This window comes from Mastigoproctus giganteus, chromosome 13, assembly GCF_048544385.1.
Source record: "Mastigoproctus giganteus isolate SK-2022 chromosome 13, ASM4854438v1, whole genome shotgun sequence".
In the NCBI taxonomy this organism is placed as follows: domain Eukaryota; kingdom Metazoa; phylum Arthropoda; class Arachnida; order Uropygi; family Thelyphonidae; genus Mastigoproctus; species Mastigoproctus giganteus.
The window spans coordinates 83776769-83794378 of NC_143587.1; the positions used below are offsets into that span (position 1 = coordinate 83776769).

The 17610-nt window shown below is 37.8% G+C and overlaps 1 protein-coding gene across 2 annotated transcripts in view; it reads left to right on the forward strand.

Moving 5' to 3' along the window:
- LOC150076227 (protein arginine N-methyltransferase 6-like) overlaps positions 1 to 17610 on the forward strand; it is a 235802-nt gene that overhangs the window by 189864 nt on the left and 28328 nt on the right. For both annotated transcript variants that reach the window (XM_090387157.1, XM_090387156.1), the window contains one exon: positions 3148 to 3257. In XM_090387157.1, the coding sequence (XP_090243283.1) occupies positions 3148 to 3257 (110 nt within the window). The remainder of the gene's footprint in view (positions 1 to 3147; positions 3258 to 17610) is intronic.

Genomic DNA, 17610 nt, shown 5'->3' on the forward strand with positions numbered 1-17610 from the left:
AGTTACAGAACAAATTTCTGTTGTGGTCACTTATTGTACTTGAACATTAAAAAAAAAACTCAAATATTAACAGTTCCTCCAGTGAATCTGGAGGAAGCAGTGGTGGCACAGATTTTATATCCATCAAAAGCTGGTTAAAAAATTTTGAAAAACATTTTAACCTCCACAGTGTGAGGCTTATGCATTATTCTGTGTTGGCAGATTTTGTGGCTGCAGAAAGTTTTATGTATGAATTAAGAAGCTAATTATGGATAAAGGATATCTACCTGAACAAGTGTTTAATTCAGATGAAACTGGTTTGTTTTGGAAGAGAATAAACAAACATCACTCTGTATTTCTTAATTCTTCCAGTCCACACTACTCTATTTCATCTGCATATCTCATTCACATCCAGGAGTTGGGATTTGCTGAGCCTGACTTTTTTTATTTTTTTACAAAAATAATCTTTGTACTAGATGTAAACTTGTCTTGCTGAAATGGCTATGAAAGTCATGCTGTTGATCACAGAATAAAGTGTGGGCTGTCATCTGCTAACTTATCTGCAAAGGATATGTTGTACCTTGGAACATTCTACATTTTCTCTCTCTCTTTCCCCCCCCCCCTCCTTCCCTATGCAGGGCTGATTTTGCTCACTCAGACACCCAAATTTTCCAGATACTATGCCACTGAACTCAAGTTATGATGGATGCTCCTGGAGCGGGACATCCATAGGTCCGGTCAAGTACTATAACCAATTGGTCCAAGTCACCGAATCATGGTCAAACCATAATTAAACTGTCAGTCCAGGCTCTCCTGTATCTTTATCAAAGCATTTCAAACCTTGCCTACTTAAAATGCAGACTGTCACAGTATGTGGCCTTTGGAGGCTAATAAAAATAGTTTGCTATAATTGACAGTTTGACAAAAAAAAAAAATATATATATATATATATATATATATTCTGCAAGTTTTCATTTCCAGTGCAGTGCATTATGTTGTGGCTCGGGAATAATAGCCTCTCTCAATTAGAAAGCAATACAGATTTATTTTCGAAGAAAATAGATTGTAAATTTTCAGGCTTCTAATTCTCATTTCAGATAGTCTGGAAATATAAACCAAAACACCACCTCCATTAATAAATTAGTAAAAGGCTACCTTCTTTGTCAATTACCTTTATCAAAAGAGACAAGTACAGAGATAATCTATTATGAATATCAAAACAAGTTGATTTGATAAAACTTTAGATATGGTAAAAAAAAAATGATGTATGCCTCAACAATACACGTTGTATTGTTGAGGTGATTTTATGCTGATATGATCCATTGAGGTGTTATAATTTCAAATATTTAATGCATTCATAGCAGAAGCTGATGACTAAGAATAAATTTGATAAATTGCAAACTTAGTTTCGTGGCCAGCTGACTTTCTATTATAAATTTCCAAAGTGTTTCCAAATGACTGCTAGTTCCAAATTTTGAATAGCTTGCAAATCTAAGTTTTTGGAAATGTTAAGTTAAATATTATTTAACTTTGACTTAAAATATAATTTTATTTGGAAAACCAATTTATCTTCCAATTGTCATCAAGTTTTTTGAACCAAATTTACACAAATCAGTTTTGCAAACAAAAAAATTTCCAGTTATTCTGAATGTCATTGAAACTAAAGAAATACAGTAGATAATGGAAAATCCAGGATTTTCCAAAATTTGGCAATTTTTGACTACTTCTCAGAGGACAGCTGACAGTACAGGGGAATTAGGCTGGCTGGACTGCAGGTGTCATTGTTACTATGTATTTGCAATATATGATATCATTCATTTTGTTCGATATTCAGACACCCAAATTTTCATACTTCATATTATTATGCAGTCATCTGTATTTACTTTTTAAGTTGATTCAATTTCAGAAATACTGTGCTATTTATACCTCAGAAAACCTATATTTTTATACCTATTAAAAAAAAAAAAAAATGGAGTCGCAACCTTCATTCTGAAGGCAGCATTGAGACCTGTGACTATTATTTCTTGGGCAAGTATGTTATCCACATGACCAGTCTGGCAAGTACTGGTTAATAACCTTTTGGCTTAATGCTGGCAGCTATTGTTCTCTGGGGATTATAGAAATCAGAGCTAACTGTATTATCTAATAAAAAAAAAATTATGAATTACTCCTGAATTTTAAAAAATCTGACCCATGCTTGGGACCCAGCACTGGCATGTGCTGGGTCCCAAGCATGCCTGATATGAGGTTCTAATGTAAATATTTTGCTGATCATTTCTGTCATTTTCATTGTGAGCACTTACCAGACGCTTATTATGACAGAATTAAGAATTGATGTAAAAGTAGTACTTGGTTGGGAGGCGCCTCCGTAGCCAGGTGGGAAGGAGCAGCAGTGCGTAGCACACGCTTCTTGATTAGACCGGGGTTCGAGCCCGTCACCACCAAATACGGAGGATGCGAAAGGTCAGGGAATGACCACCGCATATCCTGGAGCAATATGGCCTTAGTTGCTAATGCTCCTAAAAAAAAAACCAAATAACAAAATAAATAAATAATAACTTGGTTGGGGAACTGAAGAAGTGCACAAGAAAGCATGAAATGTAAGAAGTTATCTCAAGACATTCTCTTAATTTTAATAATTCCTCATAGCAGTGCTGAGTGGCAGAGAATATTCAATCAGAAGGAAAAAATAATAATAAATAATTTCAGATCTCTTTTTGATGCATTTTTGAAAATGTTCTTGACAGTTAAGTCTGAACAGCAATGCCATTGTTATAAATAAAACTTTGATTCAGCATCTGATGAGGTGCAAGGTCTGCCTCAGTATCTTTCTTGAAGCAATCAAAATCAGTGATGTCTAGCAGATAATACAAACTGAAATCCATAGACATAAAAATGTTGGAAAATTGATGTTTAAAAGCATACTATACTGAACAATTGTATAGCTGCACTGGAAATTTAATTTTATCTCCAGCTTTTTGAAAGTTAAAAGGTTGGCAGTTATGTATATATAATTTCCTTTATTTTTAATAGCATTTTTAGTCATATAACTATTTTCAAACTGATATTGTTTCAGTCTAATTACAACTAGTTCCATCACATTGTAAACTTTTTCATTGTAGAGAAGTATAAAAGTTGAATTTAACATTGCAATTGTTTTTCTTAAAGGTTGCGTTCATTTGAAGTCCATAAATCCTGTACAGGTGCAGTCTCATCCATTCTGTTTTTTAAACATGGATCTCACTCAGGTTACCCCAAAAGATCTGGAATGTGTGCAGGTATGAGCTTAAAAAAAGTAATACTCATAAGATTTAAAATATAAATAAACTAATACTAAACCCATAGTTTAAGACTTTCTCAAACTGAAAATAATCATGTACCTCCTTTGAGGGGGGGGGGTACATGATTATTGTCAGTCTTACCGGTGTACCCTTCTCAGGCAAAGATAATTTGAGATGTGTGTATAGAAATTAACAAACATTTTGACAGGACAGTGTATTTAGATTTGTACATCAGAAATTAAAGTATGCATGTTAGCTAGGGAAGAAAGTGCAGTTTTTAATACCATTTTGGTATTGAAATTGGTATTAAAATGTATAAATTTAAATGAAGTTTAAACTGTTACATACTATGCACTTTTTTAATATTTTACGTGACAACTTACATCATTAACTGAGTAATAAAAGGATTAGGCAAAATTTAACAAAGCACACTTTTTGAAAAGACTACTATCACTAGCATTCTAAAATTAATCCAGTTGTTGTTCATACATACAACACAGAGTTCATTTGCAAAAAGGGGAGGGGAGACAACAAGCAGCAAACAAACTGCATAATTATCAAGTGATTACTTCCTACAGATGTCCAGTAAAATGTTGCTTTGGTCACCACATGTAAACAACACACACACACACACACACACACACACACACACACACACACACACACACACCTTGCTGCACCCATTTTGACTTAAACTTAAGAAAAGATATTTCTCTAAATAATTTCGACCAACTGTGTCTGGTCTGTGGTTCTTTCGTTTATTTAACACAGTCCAGTCAGGAGGAGTCGCCAATTTCTGTTCAAGCAAATTGAATGCTTCCTCTTCAGATTCCCCCCATTGAAATTTCTTTCCTGTCTTCATGAGAATTATCAAGAGAGAGGATTATGATTGATTATGATGTCAATGCAGTTTAGAATAAATCAACTGATAGAAGTTTACCCTCCCCAAGAAATATCTCACTTGTTTGATGTTTTTCAGAGGCATACAACCTAATGTAGCATTTACACTCCCACCTACGTTTGGAATCATGTTTTATTTTTATTAACCTTCAAAGATTTTATTAAAATAGGACCAACTTGTTTACCAGTTTTTATTAAAATATTTTTTATTATGTATAAAAAAAAACTTAAATAATATTTAAGAAATTTATAGAATATTACAGAAAGGTGTAGAAGACTCCTGAATGTAGCATAACAATTTAAAAGATTCCTGAATATGGTAGAATGTTGTAGATGATACTAGAATATTCTCGAAAGTTGGAGTATTGTTTCAATATTATAGAAGATTGTAGATGATTCTAGAATGTTTTGCAATAACATAAATTGTGGAATAAGAGCTGTAACTTATAAAATTGAACATCTGTCATTCAGAAAGAGTGTTTCATGTAAGTTTTGTGTGTTTCATGATAAACTTGGCAAGAAATAAGGAACTGAGTGTTGAAAAAAGAAATACTATTATAACTCAGTATAAAGTTGCTCCATGAGAGGTATTGGCAAAAAAGGAGTACAAACTACTATTCAACAATTCAAGGAGACTGGGTAGTTTAAAGGACAAACCATGATCAGGACAACCACGTGTAACAATGGAAGCACAAGACAAGACTGTAACATGGATTTTTTAAATGTATTTGACTAATTATTGCACCTGAAATTCGAGCTGAGTTTTATAGGAACAGAGAAACTCCCATGTCTACATCCACTGTAAAACTTTGTCTTAAGGACTTCATGTTCGTGCTGTCCAAAAACCCTTATTAAAATTGGAAAATCAAAAGAAACAGTTGCTTGGGCAAAGAGACAATTGAAGAGTGGTAAAACATACTGTGGATGGATAAATCCAATTTGAAATTTTTGGATTCAAGGCATAGTTTACATGAGATGATGAACTGAATTAAAAATGGTGCCACATTGTTTAGTGCTTGCATTCAAGCACGATGGTAGTTCCATCATTATCTGGGGTCGCTTCTGTTTTCTGGAGTGGGTGACATCACCAGATTGCAGTAATCAATATCTTCTGGACTTTGACTTTGTGAAAGAAATTTTATATTACAACAAGACAATGACCTGAAGCACAGCTCTAAGCTGTGCAGGGACTTTCTAGCAGCTAAACAACAGGTGGGGGTATTGCAAATTATGGCATGGCCACCCTAATTACCCTAGACTAGTGCTTTGCAACTGGTGTGCCATACCAGTTGCAAAGAACAAAAAACTTCAAAAGACATATGACAAATATGCGGTACACCAAGCTGTAACTTAGTGTGCCACATATTTTTCCAAGCTCATTACTAATTTTGAAATTATAATATAGAATATTTAAAAATATATATTTTTTTAAAAAATTAAAAAATTATATTTTTATTAAAAATATAATTTTTAAATAATTTTTATTTAAAAATTATATTTTTAATAAAAATATAATTTTTTAAAAAAATTTATAATTTTATAGAATCTTTAAAAATATAATTCTGTAATGGCAAATAATAAATTATTTCCATAAGCTTGGCAACCTCACGTACTCATGTTCCTGCACTTAAACACGAGTGCAATATTGCTCTCTCTCTCTCTATCTGTAGACTAGACACCTGCGAGGTGATCTGATTGCAGTGTATAAGGTCATGAATGGTTTGAGCAAACTCAATGCTGATGGGATTGTTCCTTTTGCTCAGATTCTGCACCTGAGGGGGGCATAAATTCAAATTGAGGAAAGATGGCTGTAGAATAGATATGCAGAAATTTGCCTTTAGTCAGCGAGTGGTTGATTGCTGGAACAAACTTCTATCTGTTATTGTGGAAGCTGACAGCTTAAATAAATTCAAGGCTGAACTAGACAAACGTTTGAAGTAAATGGATGGGCGAAACGGGAAGGTTTTTTTTTTTTTTTTTGGCTGATGCTAAATAAGCTTGCTTTCTTGCATCATATGCCTCTACTAATGCTAATACTTTACTAACATTTTCAACTAGATACTTCTGCAAACTCAGCTTTTCAACATTAACGTTGATAAACAAAAGAAAAAAAAAAGACAAAAGATCCTGTTTGCTAGGTCTGGATAATGAACCTAGAATTGCTCTCTCTAATATAAACCAAATGTTAAATGTTTATGTTCTGTAAAATCGGTTCAAGTGTTTCACTAATGTATTTTTATATCAATGAAAATAAATTTTTTTGGTTAATATTACACCTAATTGCTTTAATTTCTTCCACTGTCACTTTAGTTGATTCTGCAAAACAGTTTCTGCTTAATATCACCAGTATTATATTTTATTTGTTACATAAAAACCTCTTGTGTAAAAGTTAACATTTTGTAAAAATCAAGGAAAACACTATGTATTTTTATCTAAAGGTAGAATGTTTTTTTTAAAAAAAAGCTAGATTCATTTGAAAAAAAAGTTTTTTAGTTAATTTAAATTTTCATACAAGGAAAAAAGTGGTATATGTGGCAATGATATAGATATTTATATACATTTAGCATTAGTAGAGGTGTATGATGCAAGAAAGCAAGCTTATATAGTAGCATCAGTGAAAAAAAAAAAAAAAAAAAAAAAACTTTCCCATTTCACACATCCATTCACTCCAAATGCTTGTCTAGTTCTGCCTTGAACTTATTTAACCTGTCAAATTCCACGACAGATGGAACTTTGTTCCAGCAATCAATCACCGGCTGGGTAAAGGCAAATTTCTGCGCATCTATTCTACAACCATCTTTCCTCAAGTTGAATTTATGCCCACTTAGGTGCAGAATCTGAGCAAGAGGAAGAATCCCAAACAGCAACCCTTTGCTCCATTCACCAATCTCATTGCCCTTCTCTGTTCTCATTCCAGCAGCTCTACATCTATCCTAAATTGAGGCCTCCAGACCTGTATGCTGTACTGAAGCTGTGGTCTGACCATTGCCTTATACAAGGGGACAATCACCTTATTCCTGCTAGAAAAATTCCTGTATATCATTGACAAGGTACCATGAGCTACTCTTGCAGCCTGTCTGCACTACTCAGAAAACTTCACATCTTACTGCACAATTACCCCTAGGTCCTTTACATCCTTCACTACCCCGAGTAGTACCACACAGTTGGTATGTTACTCTGGGGTTACTGACCTGGTTTTGGCACATTATAGCTTTAGTGCTAATGTGCCAATAAATCCCAAACCAAAGCAAACTCTGAGGTTATTGCTACCCATATACTTGTTTGTTTGTGTGGGGATTTTTTTAGGTTCATTGGTATCTAAGGCCATAGTGGGCCATGCTACCCATATGGAGTACTTTACATTTATCAATGTTAAACTTCAGTTGCCACCTCTCAGCTCATCTACTCATCTTTTCTAGATCCTGTTGCAGTAGTGTACTGTCATTAACAACCCTGCCAACCTTTGTATTGTCTGCAAACTTGGACATTAACCCTGATGTACCTTCATCACTATCATTGACAAATTCAGAAAACAACAAGGGACTCAACACCAGACTCTGCGGAACTCCACTAATAACATTAGTCCACGAAGAGCAGTGTCCATTGATTACCACTCTGTCTTCTCTCACTCAATCATCCCCCCTCGACGTGGCCACCTGTACGTGGTGAGGGGACCTCCTAGTGATGCTGCTGGGCTTCCAGATTAGCATCACTGGGATCTAAAACGCCCATAACTTGGTTCCAGGGTTACATCGTTGGAATCCGGTGTGTGTAGCCGTGCGCTGCGACCCGTGGATTTCGGAAAGGGGGATCCTGGTGGTTGAGGGGCCCAGCCTTAATACACCACTTTGGCCCCTGCTTCGACAAGACGGGTGGTCCCGGACCGGCCCGACTGGGATCAATCGGCGGGTGGTTCTTACTGCTAGGGTCAACTGCGTTCCAATAAGTCTCCCTTCCTTTGGTCCTGGGACGGGATCAAGGCTTATTGGAAACGTGGGTATGGTGCCTCTAAGCTAACTTGGCGTCCCATTCGTGTACGCAGTACCTGCTAGTTCATGAGTGGGCGTCCCCTCGTAGGGCTCCGTGGTGGGTGAGGTACTTAGGGCATCGGAAATTTTTATCTTACTCCTATGAGTATTATAAATCCTTCTTCTTCTGGGGCCCCAACAAGGCCCCTACCTAACTGAGATCATGACGCAGATAACACCTCTGCAAAAAGAGCCAGGACTGAGGATACAGCACCACCATCAGTGACACCGCTTTTCCTCATTCTCCATTCCACCGGAGAGCAGTCCATTGGAAAGATGTCACCCTTCTTTATCCAGAAAGGATTAGAAGGGTTGGCAGGTTCACCAAAATCCATTAAACGACTGCGTTCTGGCGACCTTTTGGTCGAAGCTATAAATATAAAACAGGCGGAAAAAATCCCGAAAGCGACATCGATAGGGGGAATACCTATCGTCATAACCCCCCACAAAACTTTGAACTTTTCACAAGGTGTCATTTCAGCGTGGGACCTTCTTCATGTTTCTGAAGAAGAGATCTGCTCTGAATTGAAAGAACAAGGAGTGACGGCTGTCAAAAGAATATCAGTGAGAAAGGATGGGAATCTCGTCCCTACCCGAGTTCTCATCCTAACATTTAACACCCCACGATCTCCAAGTTCCATCAAGGCAGGCTATCTAAACTGCCCAGTGAGGATTTATATCCCAAACCCACTGCAGTGTTTTAGATGCCAAAAATACGGCCACTCACAAACATCTTGTCGTGGTAACCCTGCCTGTGTTCAATGTGGTGTTAAAGACCACGAGAGCAAGGAATGTTCAGCTCCAAAACTGATCTGTGTCAATTGCCAAGAAGAGCACCCCGCCTACTCTAGAGCATGCCAGCGGTGGAAGGATGAAAAAGAAATACAGAAACTGAAAACAGAGCTGAATATTTCCTACCCAGAGGCCAGAAAACGTATCCAACCAATAAATAGCGGGGAACCTTCATATGCCCAGAAGGTTTCTGCTAAGTGCACTATCGGTACACAAACTGAGATGACTATACTACCAAGAGAGTCATTCACCCCGATTTGCACGCTATTTATTGAGTTCACAAAAGCCCACCAAAAAAACACAGTCAGCTGCCACTCCTATATCCGTACCTCCTAGTGCTCCACCACTACCAAAACCAAGTGGTAAAGAAAAGCCAAAAACTTCAGAAGAGTCATCCGTGATACTAGAAACAATGGATGTAGAGAACAAGGAGGTACCAGATGAATCAGTCTTGGAACTCTTTGTGGAGGAAGAAATGGACACCGGACAGCGTCCATTCTTTCCCAAAAAAGATAAATCCAAGACTGACAAAAGTAAGCCCTCGGAAGCCGTCTGACGGACCCACCAAGCCAAAATAATGGCTAAATTCCTACAATGGAATTGTCGTGGATTCCGGCGAAATACTGATGACATCAAGGCCCTCCTGCAAAAGCACGAGCCAGTTTGCTTTTGCTTGCAGGAGACTTATCTAAAGGCAAATGATGATCCCACCATGCATAACATCACATTTTTTCGAAAGGATAGAATTGCGGATGGTTCTGCTCATGGAGGAGTGGCTATCCTTGTGGGCAACCAGACCCCAGTTCAGCCCTTGCTAGTTACAACCAGCATAGAGGCTGTTGCAATTCGCCTTTCAGTGGGATTTTTATTAACTGTGTGCTCTTTTTATTTGCCACCTGGGACTGACATCTCCCAGGAAGACCTTGATGATCTTGTAACGCAGTTGCCTCCCCCTTTCTTACTTCTCGGGGATTTTAATGGACATACTACCCTGTGGGGTAGTGCTAACATCAACGGAAGGGGACGAGTCATAGAGCGTATGCTAAATGACAATGACCTTTCCCTTCTAAATATTGAAACAAACACCTTCTTCCACATGCCTACCCGTACCTTTTCTGCCATTGATCTCTCTATCTGCTCCCCTTCTCTACTCCCTTCGCTCACTTGGGAAGTGGAGGAGAATCCATACGGAAGTGATCACTTCCCTGTGATAACCTCGTTACACAGTGGGAGACCATGTCTTCCTTCCAGGTTACCACGGTGGAAGATTGATCAGGCTGACTGGTCTGCCTTCCAACATCAGACAAATTTTGATCTCAGCACCATTGGTCAAGAGCCTATCAATGATGCAGTAACGTACATCACAGAAATTATCGTCCAAGCAGCTGCGAATGCTGTTCCAAAAACATCTGCCCGGTTTCCACCATTTCCCAAACCTTGGTGGAATTCACAATGCACAGCAGCAAAAAAGGCTCAAAACAAAGCGTGGGGGGTATTCCGACGATATCCTACCACGACCAACCTTGTAGCCTTTAAACGCGCACGAGCCAAAGCACGCTATATCTGCCGTCAGAGTCAAAGGGAATCGTGGATCCGTTTTACATCATCTATTAACCAGTCTGCCAACTCTAAGGTAGTCTGGGATAAAATCTGGAAAATGAAGGGAAAATATACATCCCACCCTTCTTCAATCCTAGATTATAATGGATGCACTATTGCAGATCCAACTGTAAGTCTAAGAGCATCTATCCCTACAACGGGGCATTCAGTATGCAGGAACTGAAAAGAGCCCTCACTTTTTCCAAAGCAAGTGCTGTTGGACCAGATGGCATCCATTATGAAATGATTAAACACCTTTCACCAAAATCTATGGATTATCTGCTCTTTCTATATAACAGAATCTTTATTGAAGGGCAGTTTCCAGATTCCTGGCGCAAGGCAATCGTTCTTGCCTTTGCTAAGCCAGGAAAGGATCCAAAAGTCACTACCAATTATCGTCCTATTGCTCTGACTAGCTTTCTGTGCAAAATCCTGGAGAGAATGGTTAATTCTCATTTAATATGGTACTTAGAATCAAATTACCTTCTCTCCAACATCCAGTGTAGCTTCCGAAGGAACCGATCCACTTTGGACCATCTTATTAGATTGGAAACATCCATCCGGGATGCTTTCCTAAAACGCGAACACTTGGTGTCAGTGTTCTTTGACACGGAGAAAGCATATGACACAACTTAGAGATTTGGCCCCTTAAAAGATCTGCATAGTCTTGGTCTTAGAGGGCAACTCCCCATTTTTATTAAAAACTTTTTAGCCAATCGATCTTTCCAAGTTCGTGTGGGATCCTCACTCTCTCGTTCCTTCAGCCAAGAGGAGGGAGTACCACAAGAATCAGTATTAAGTGTCATGCTTTTTGCCATCAAAGTAAATTCCATCACAGAAAAACTTCCTCCAACTGTAAACAGTGCCCTCTATGTTGATGACTATCATATTCTGTCAGTCATGCAACATGAGGATTATTGAAAGACAACTGCAGAAAGGCATTGATCGCCTCAACTCCTGGGCACTTGCTAATGGCTTCAGGTTCTCGCCGGAGAAGACCGTTTGCCTACACTTTTGTCGTAAGCGTAATCTTCATCCTGAACCTGAATTAAGGCTCGGACAAAATGCTATTCCAGTAGCAGCGGCCACAAAATTCTTGGGACTCATATTCGATAAAAAACTGACCTTTCTGGATCATATCCGTCAACTCCGCACAAAGTGCACAAAAGGCCTTAATATTCTCTGCTCGCTCTCCTCTACATCTTGGGGTGCAGACCGATGCACCCTTCTACGGCTTTACCGTGCACCTGTGCGATCCAAATTAGATTATGGGTCCCAGGCATATTCTTTAGCCAGAGACAGTGCCCTTTGATGGCTGGACCCTGTCCATCATCAGGCTCTCCGTATCGCTACTGGAGCATATAGAACATCTCCTGTCCAGAGTTTATACGTCGAAGCAAATGAACCACCGTTATCGCTTCGACGTAAGCAGTTGTCTCTAAAGTACGCTGTAAAACTGAAATCCCTGCCAGACCATCCTACGTGGCCATTCGTTTTTGAGCCACGATGGGAAAATTTGTACAACACCCGTAAGACTGCCAATCGTCCTTTTGGTATTCATCTCCAAGAGCTACTCATAGAACTTAATATCAAGGTAGACAAGGTTGCCCAAACACCGAAGCAACCCCTTCCACCCTGGCATGTGACTTGTCCCTTAGAAATTGGGGAAAGTCGGACACTCCATCATCTGTCTACCTGCAGCTTTATTCAGCACACAGAGCTGAACATTCTGACTTCATGCCAGTTTACACAGACGGTTCGAAGTCAGAATCATATGTGGGATCTGCTGCTGTCTTTACAGACACCACTACATTGGAGCAGATTCCCTCTGAATGCAGCATATTTACTGCAGAGCTGCACGATATAGAGTTAGCCTTGGATCAAATTAGTAAATGCCAATACCAACGGTTCATTTTGTATTCTGACTCTCTCAGTGTGTTACAGGCTTTAATATCTGTGAGATATAATCCTCATCCGGTTCTGTCTTGTATTCAGTAGAAGATTCGCTTTCTCCATGAACGTGAATATGATATCCACTTCTGCTGGATTCCCAGCCACATTGGGATTAGGGGAAATGATTTGGCTGACACCGCAGCCAAATCAGCAATTCCCAGTAATAATCGCTGCCTGTCAGTCCCCTATACAGACTACAGGCAATCAGTCCCCTATACAGACTACAGGCAATCAGTCCCCTATACAGACTACAGGCAAATAATACACATGAAGATACACTCCCAATGGCAGGATTCGTAGAATAGACAGACTGCGAATAAATTGTATCATATAAAGCCTGTAGTTGAACCGTGGCAGTCTAGTCTGCGCAGGAATCGTAAGGAGGAAGTTGTTCTTGCCCGGACCCGCATAGGACATAGTCATTTGACTCATTCATTTTTGCTGAGGGCTGATGACCCTCCTATGTGTGAGTCCTGTGGCACAATTTTAACTATCAGACACATTTTAATTGATTGTCCAGATTTTAGTAATATCCGTTTTACCGCTTTTAATCATCTGACTGAGCCGTATACACTCAGTCAGATTTTATCCGACAATGACCATGTGTCTGCTATTTTTAGCTTTTTTAAATCAATAAAGGTTTTTACTTGTATTTAATATTTACTTCTTATTGTTATTTCTATATTGATTTATCTTTTTTACATTTTATACCTTTGTTGTTTTATATTTTGACATGGTGACCTAAGTAATTAGGTCAGTGAAACAAAAAATTTTTATATATCACCTGGTTGTGGCGCAGTATAGCCTTAGTTGCTAATGCGCCAATAAAACCCAAGAACCAACCAACCAACCAACTCAATCATCCCCTTATCCATAGCAGCAACTTGCCCTTAATGCCATACTGCTCCAATTTGTATAGTAGTCAGTATCAAAAGCTTTCCTAAAATCCAAGTATATGATATCAAAATTATTTTTTGCATCCAGTTCCTTTGTGGCCACATCATAATATCCAAACAAATTTGTCAGACAAGACTTCCCCTTAACAAACCCTTAATGTGTCTGAACTATAACTGCAGTCTTGTCTAGATGACCCTGCAGTGCTTCTTTAACGAGTGACTCCATTATTTTCCCTGGAACAGAAGTTAAACTAACAGGTCTGTAATTACTCTTGTCACCCTTTGAACCCCCTTTGAAGGGGACACATTTGCATATCTCCAGACCATGGGAACCTCCCTTGAGTCCAAGGAAGCTTTCATAATTTGGCTAAGTAAGGGTTTGCTTACTTGCTTTGCTCCCTCCTTTAATATAACTGGATAGATCCCATCCACCCCAGGTGCCTTTCTTATGTTCAACTTCAATTTCTCCTCCACTTTGCTCTCGGTTTTTACAAAATCATTTAGCTTCCTGCCAGAGTTTGATAAACTTCTTGCATTCCCCTCTCTGAATTAACATTCTCTTGTGAATGTAGATGAAAAATACTCATTGTTTGTCAGCTACCTCAGCATGATCATCAGTAATTGAACCATTGATATCAAGTGGATCAATCTGATTTATCCCTTCCCAAATTCTAGAGTTTACATAAGTAAACTCTAGAATTTGGCATCTAGAGTTTACTTATGTAAACTCTAGATGCCAAATCTTCTTTACCAAATATTTCTCATAATCTGCCTTCACTTGCCTAATGTCCTTTGTGATTTGATTACAGATAAGCTTATATCTACCATAGTCTTCTTAGTCTGTCAACTGATAATTTGTGTCCCATGCATTTTTTCTTTTTTTCTCTGCCACGAGTCTCATTAGCTCATCTGCCATCCATTTAGGCCTAAACCTTGAACAGTATTTCTTAGTTGACATGAAAGGTGTTGTAGCTTCCAAGATTGAATGCTTGAATGCTTCCCATTTAGAATTTGCTGTTGGTAACATCATCAGTTGGTCCCACTGTATAGAATTTAAAAACTGTTTGAAACCACTGTAGTCACTTACAAAAGCAAAAATCCTTCTGTTTACCTCTGATAGTAGTTACATCTTTAAGTAAATCCCATCTCAGCACACTGTGACCACTACCACCTAGTGGTTCCTTTATCTGCAAATTTTTAATGCATGAATAATCACTGCTGATAATCAGATCAAGTGTATTACTCCCTCTGGTTGCCTCTTGAATATGTTGCTGTAGAAAACAATCATCCAATAAATCCACAAAAGTCTTGCTAGTATGTGAGTGACCAATCCACAAAAGTCTTGCTAGTGTGTGAGTGACCAATCCACAAGTTCCAGTCAATATCTGGAAAGTTAAAATCTCCTATTGTAAGACATTGATTTACTGGCCCACTCTATTTCTCTGCACAATTGCTCGTTATACTCATCAGATTCATTAGGCCTATAACACACACCTACTCTCATTTTTCCTTTACAAGTGCTTATGTCACACCAGGCTCAACATTACACTGTCCACCAAATCAATTGGATGCACTTCCTTAGATTTTGTGTTTCTTAGGAAGTTACTGTGGTTTCACCAAAACTTTTTTTTTGTTATTTTTCTTTGTGGAGTTTAAGGTTGTGCATGTGAAGTTCCTTCCTGATTGTTGCTTTTGTTGCACATTCCTTGAGGTAATGATTCATTAAACATATTTACTCTTTATTGAATGTTGTTTGTAAACAGTTTTGCATAGAAAAGAACACCAAACTATATAAATTATCATATGCATTTATTAGAGAATTAGTGAATTGCACAGAACATAAAATGTGGAGGGGCAGATTTGTCTGACATTTTGGGAGTTGCTTTGCTTTCTTCTGAACTGTTGTTTTGTGCTGTTCTTTTCTGGGTGTTCATTGGCTCTTACTCATTAATTTTGCACAGTTTAGTTTGTTTAATTATAGATTGTTTGTACAGATAGTGGCAGAGCCTCACAAATATAACTTACTACAGTTAGCAGCAATTTTGCATATGGTAAAAAAAATGTGGTTTGATTTAATATGGTAATCATTAAAAAATTATTCTGTACAAAAGTTCACCACGAAAACAATCATAAATTAGTATTCACCATGTCACAAATAAGTTGGCAGTGCAGTGAGTGAGACTTGTTTGAAATTTGGTTTGTAGAAAAAGTGCTATCTCTTCTAATATGGATTTGGATTCTTACTGTGAATAACTAGGCTGAAAATGCGCAATAAGCTCTTTTATTTGCAGATGAAAAGAGTGGCATGGCTGTTATTCTTGGTAGGTTAATATAGCACTATCAAATGTTAAAAATTGAATTTAGTAATGTCAACATTTATTTTTACATCCCTGACTGGTCATTTTTAATGGATTTAGCATAATGGGAGATATGTTTTCAGATTACCTGTTTGCAGCAATTTTTTAATTATTTTTATTTTTTTTTATTTATGTAAATCCCAAACACAAGAGATATTAGAACCTATAGTACTTAGTACCATGCTTGCATTGGAGGTTGAGAAGATGAAAGAAGATATTTGTTGATGTTGGACTCGAACTTCTGTAGACTGTAATTTTCAGGAAATATGTATGAAGGAAGGTTGTTCCAGAAAACGGCAGTTGAATGAATAAACAAGGAAGATGAAAAGTTGGTTATGTGAGTTTGAAGTTGGACAGTAAATGGATGTTGGCTGGTGGCGATATGTGTTTGGACTGTTTTGGAAGAGAGAGCAGGAATTATAGAAGCCAATTCAGAAGAACAGTGCCCATGGAAATATCTGTAGAAGAGGCATGCAGTGGAAACAGTACATCTATGAGACAGAGTGGAGAGACTCTGTTAGAGATGAATCGTTAATTAATCTAATTGCCCCCTTCTGAACGGAATCAAGAAGCCTGAGAGAGGTTTTGGGGGCACCACCCCAGATGTGGGAACAATATTCCATGGTAGGGCGAATTTGCAATTTGTACAGAGTGAATAGCTGTTTGGAAGAAAAGTAATGCTGAGAGCGAAAGAGAAAACAAAGTTTTTTAGATGCAGAGGAAGCAATATTTGTAATGTGCTTGTGCCAAGAGCAAGTCAAAGTAATCCCCAAAAGAGATATATCATTTTGCCTAGAAATCGGAGTGTCACCAAAGATAAGCATAGGAGCAGAAGAATCCTTTTTGCGAGATCCTCATTCTAATAAGATACAGTAGAGCATCAGTTATCCGGAATAATTGATATCAGACCTCTTCCAGATAGCCAAATTTTCCGGATAATTTTTCTTATTATTGAAATTTAATCATACCAGATTAAATAATCTGGTATGATTAAATAAATTAAACCAATTAAATAAGATTAATTAAATAAAAAAAATTATAAACCAATTTCGGAAAACAGAACCATCCATCGAGGCATTTTTATACAAAACAGGAAAATTAGAAAGATTTTTAAATGCTCTTGGTTTTTTTTGACTTACCAATAATGAGCACGGACAATCTGTGCATCCCAGTTGCATTTGCACACATAGCAATTGTAACTCTCTTTTTTCTCATCTTAAAACTTGGTGCAGGCATTTCTCTTTTAGTGGCTAGGGTTTTTCTCAGTAATGCTTTCCATAATAAGCCTGCCTCATCAACATTATAAACATTTTCTTTCTCATAATTTAATTTGCTATAACCGAAGCAATCTTCCTTTTTCAAAGGACTCTGCTGCCGATTCGTCTGCAGAAAGTTTCTCGCCTTGAATATCTAGTTCATGCATACCGTGTCTCAGTTTAGTTTTTCAGCCAACCTGTGCTTGCCTTAAAATCTTCATTACCTATTAATTTTCGATTAAAATCCAATGCTTTTTCACACAACATTGGGCCAGACACTAAACTTCTCTCTTCAGGAATTTTCAGGTTTCGACATCATCCTTTTATCATTATAGGATTGGAATTTTTCTTGATGTCATAAATTGTTGAAGTCCACATTAAACTCTTTGGAGAGATTTCTTAAATTTTCACCATTTATAATTCTATTAATAATTTCTGTTTTTTGTTGCATTGTTAAAACTATGAAATATGGGCATATGCAGCCCCCACGAATATCAAGTGTGTGTACTCCTCCGAATACTGGCTCCTTCGTTGGATCACACACATAAACATCATCGTCCACCCCAGCA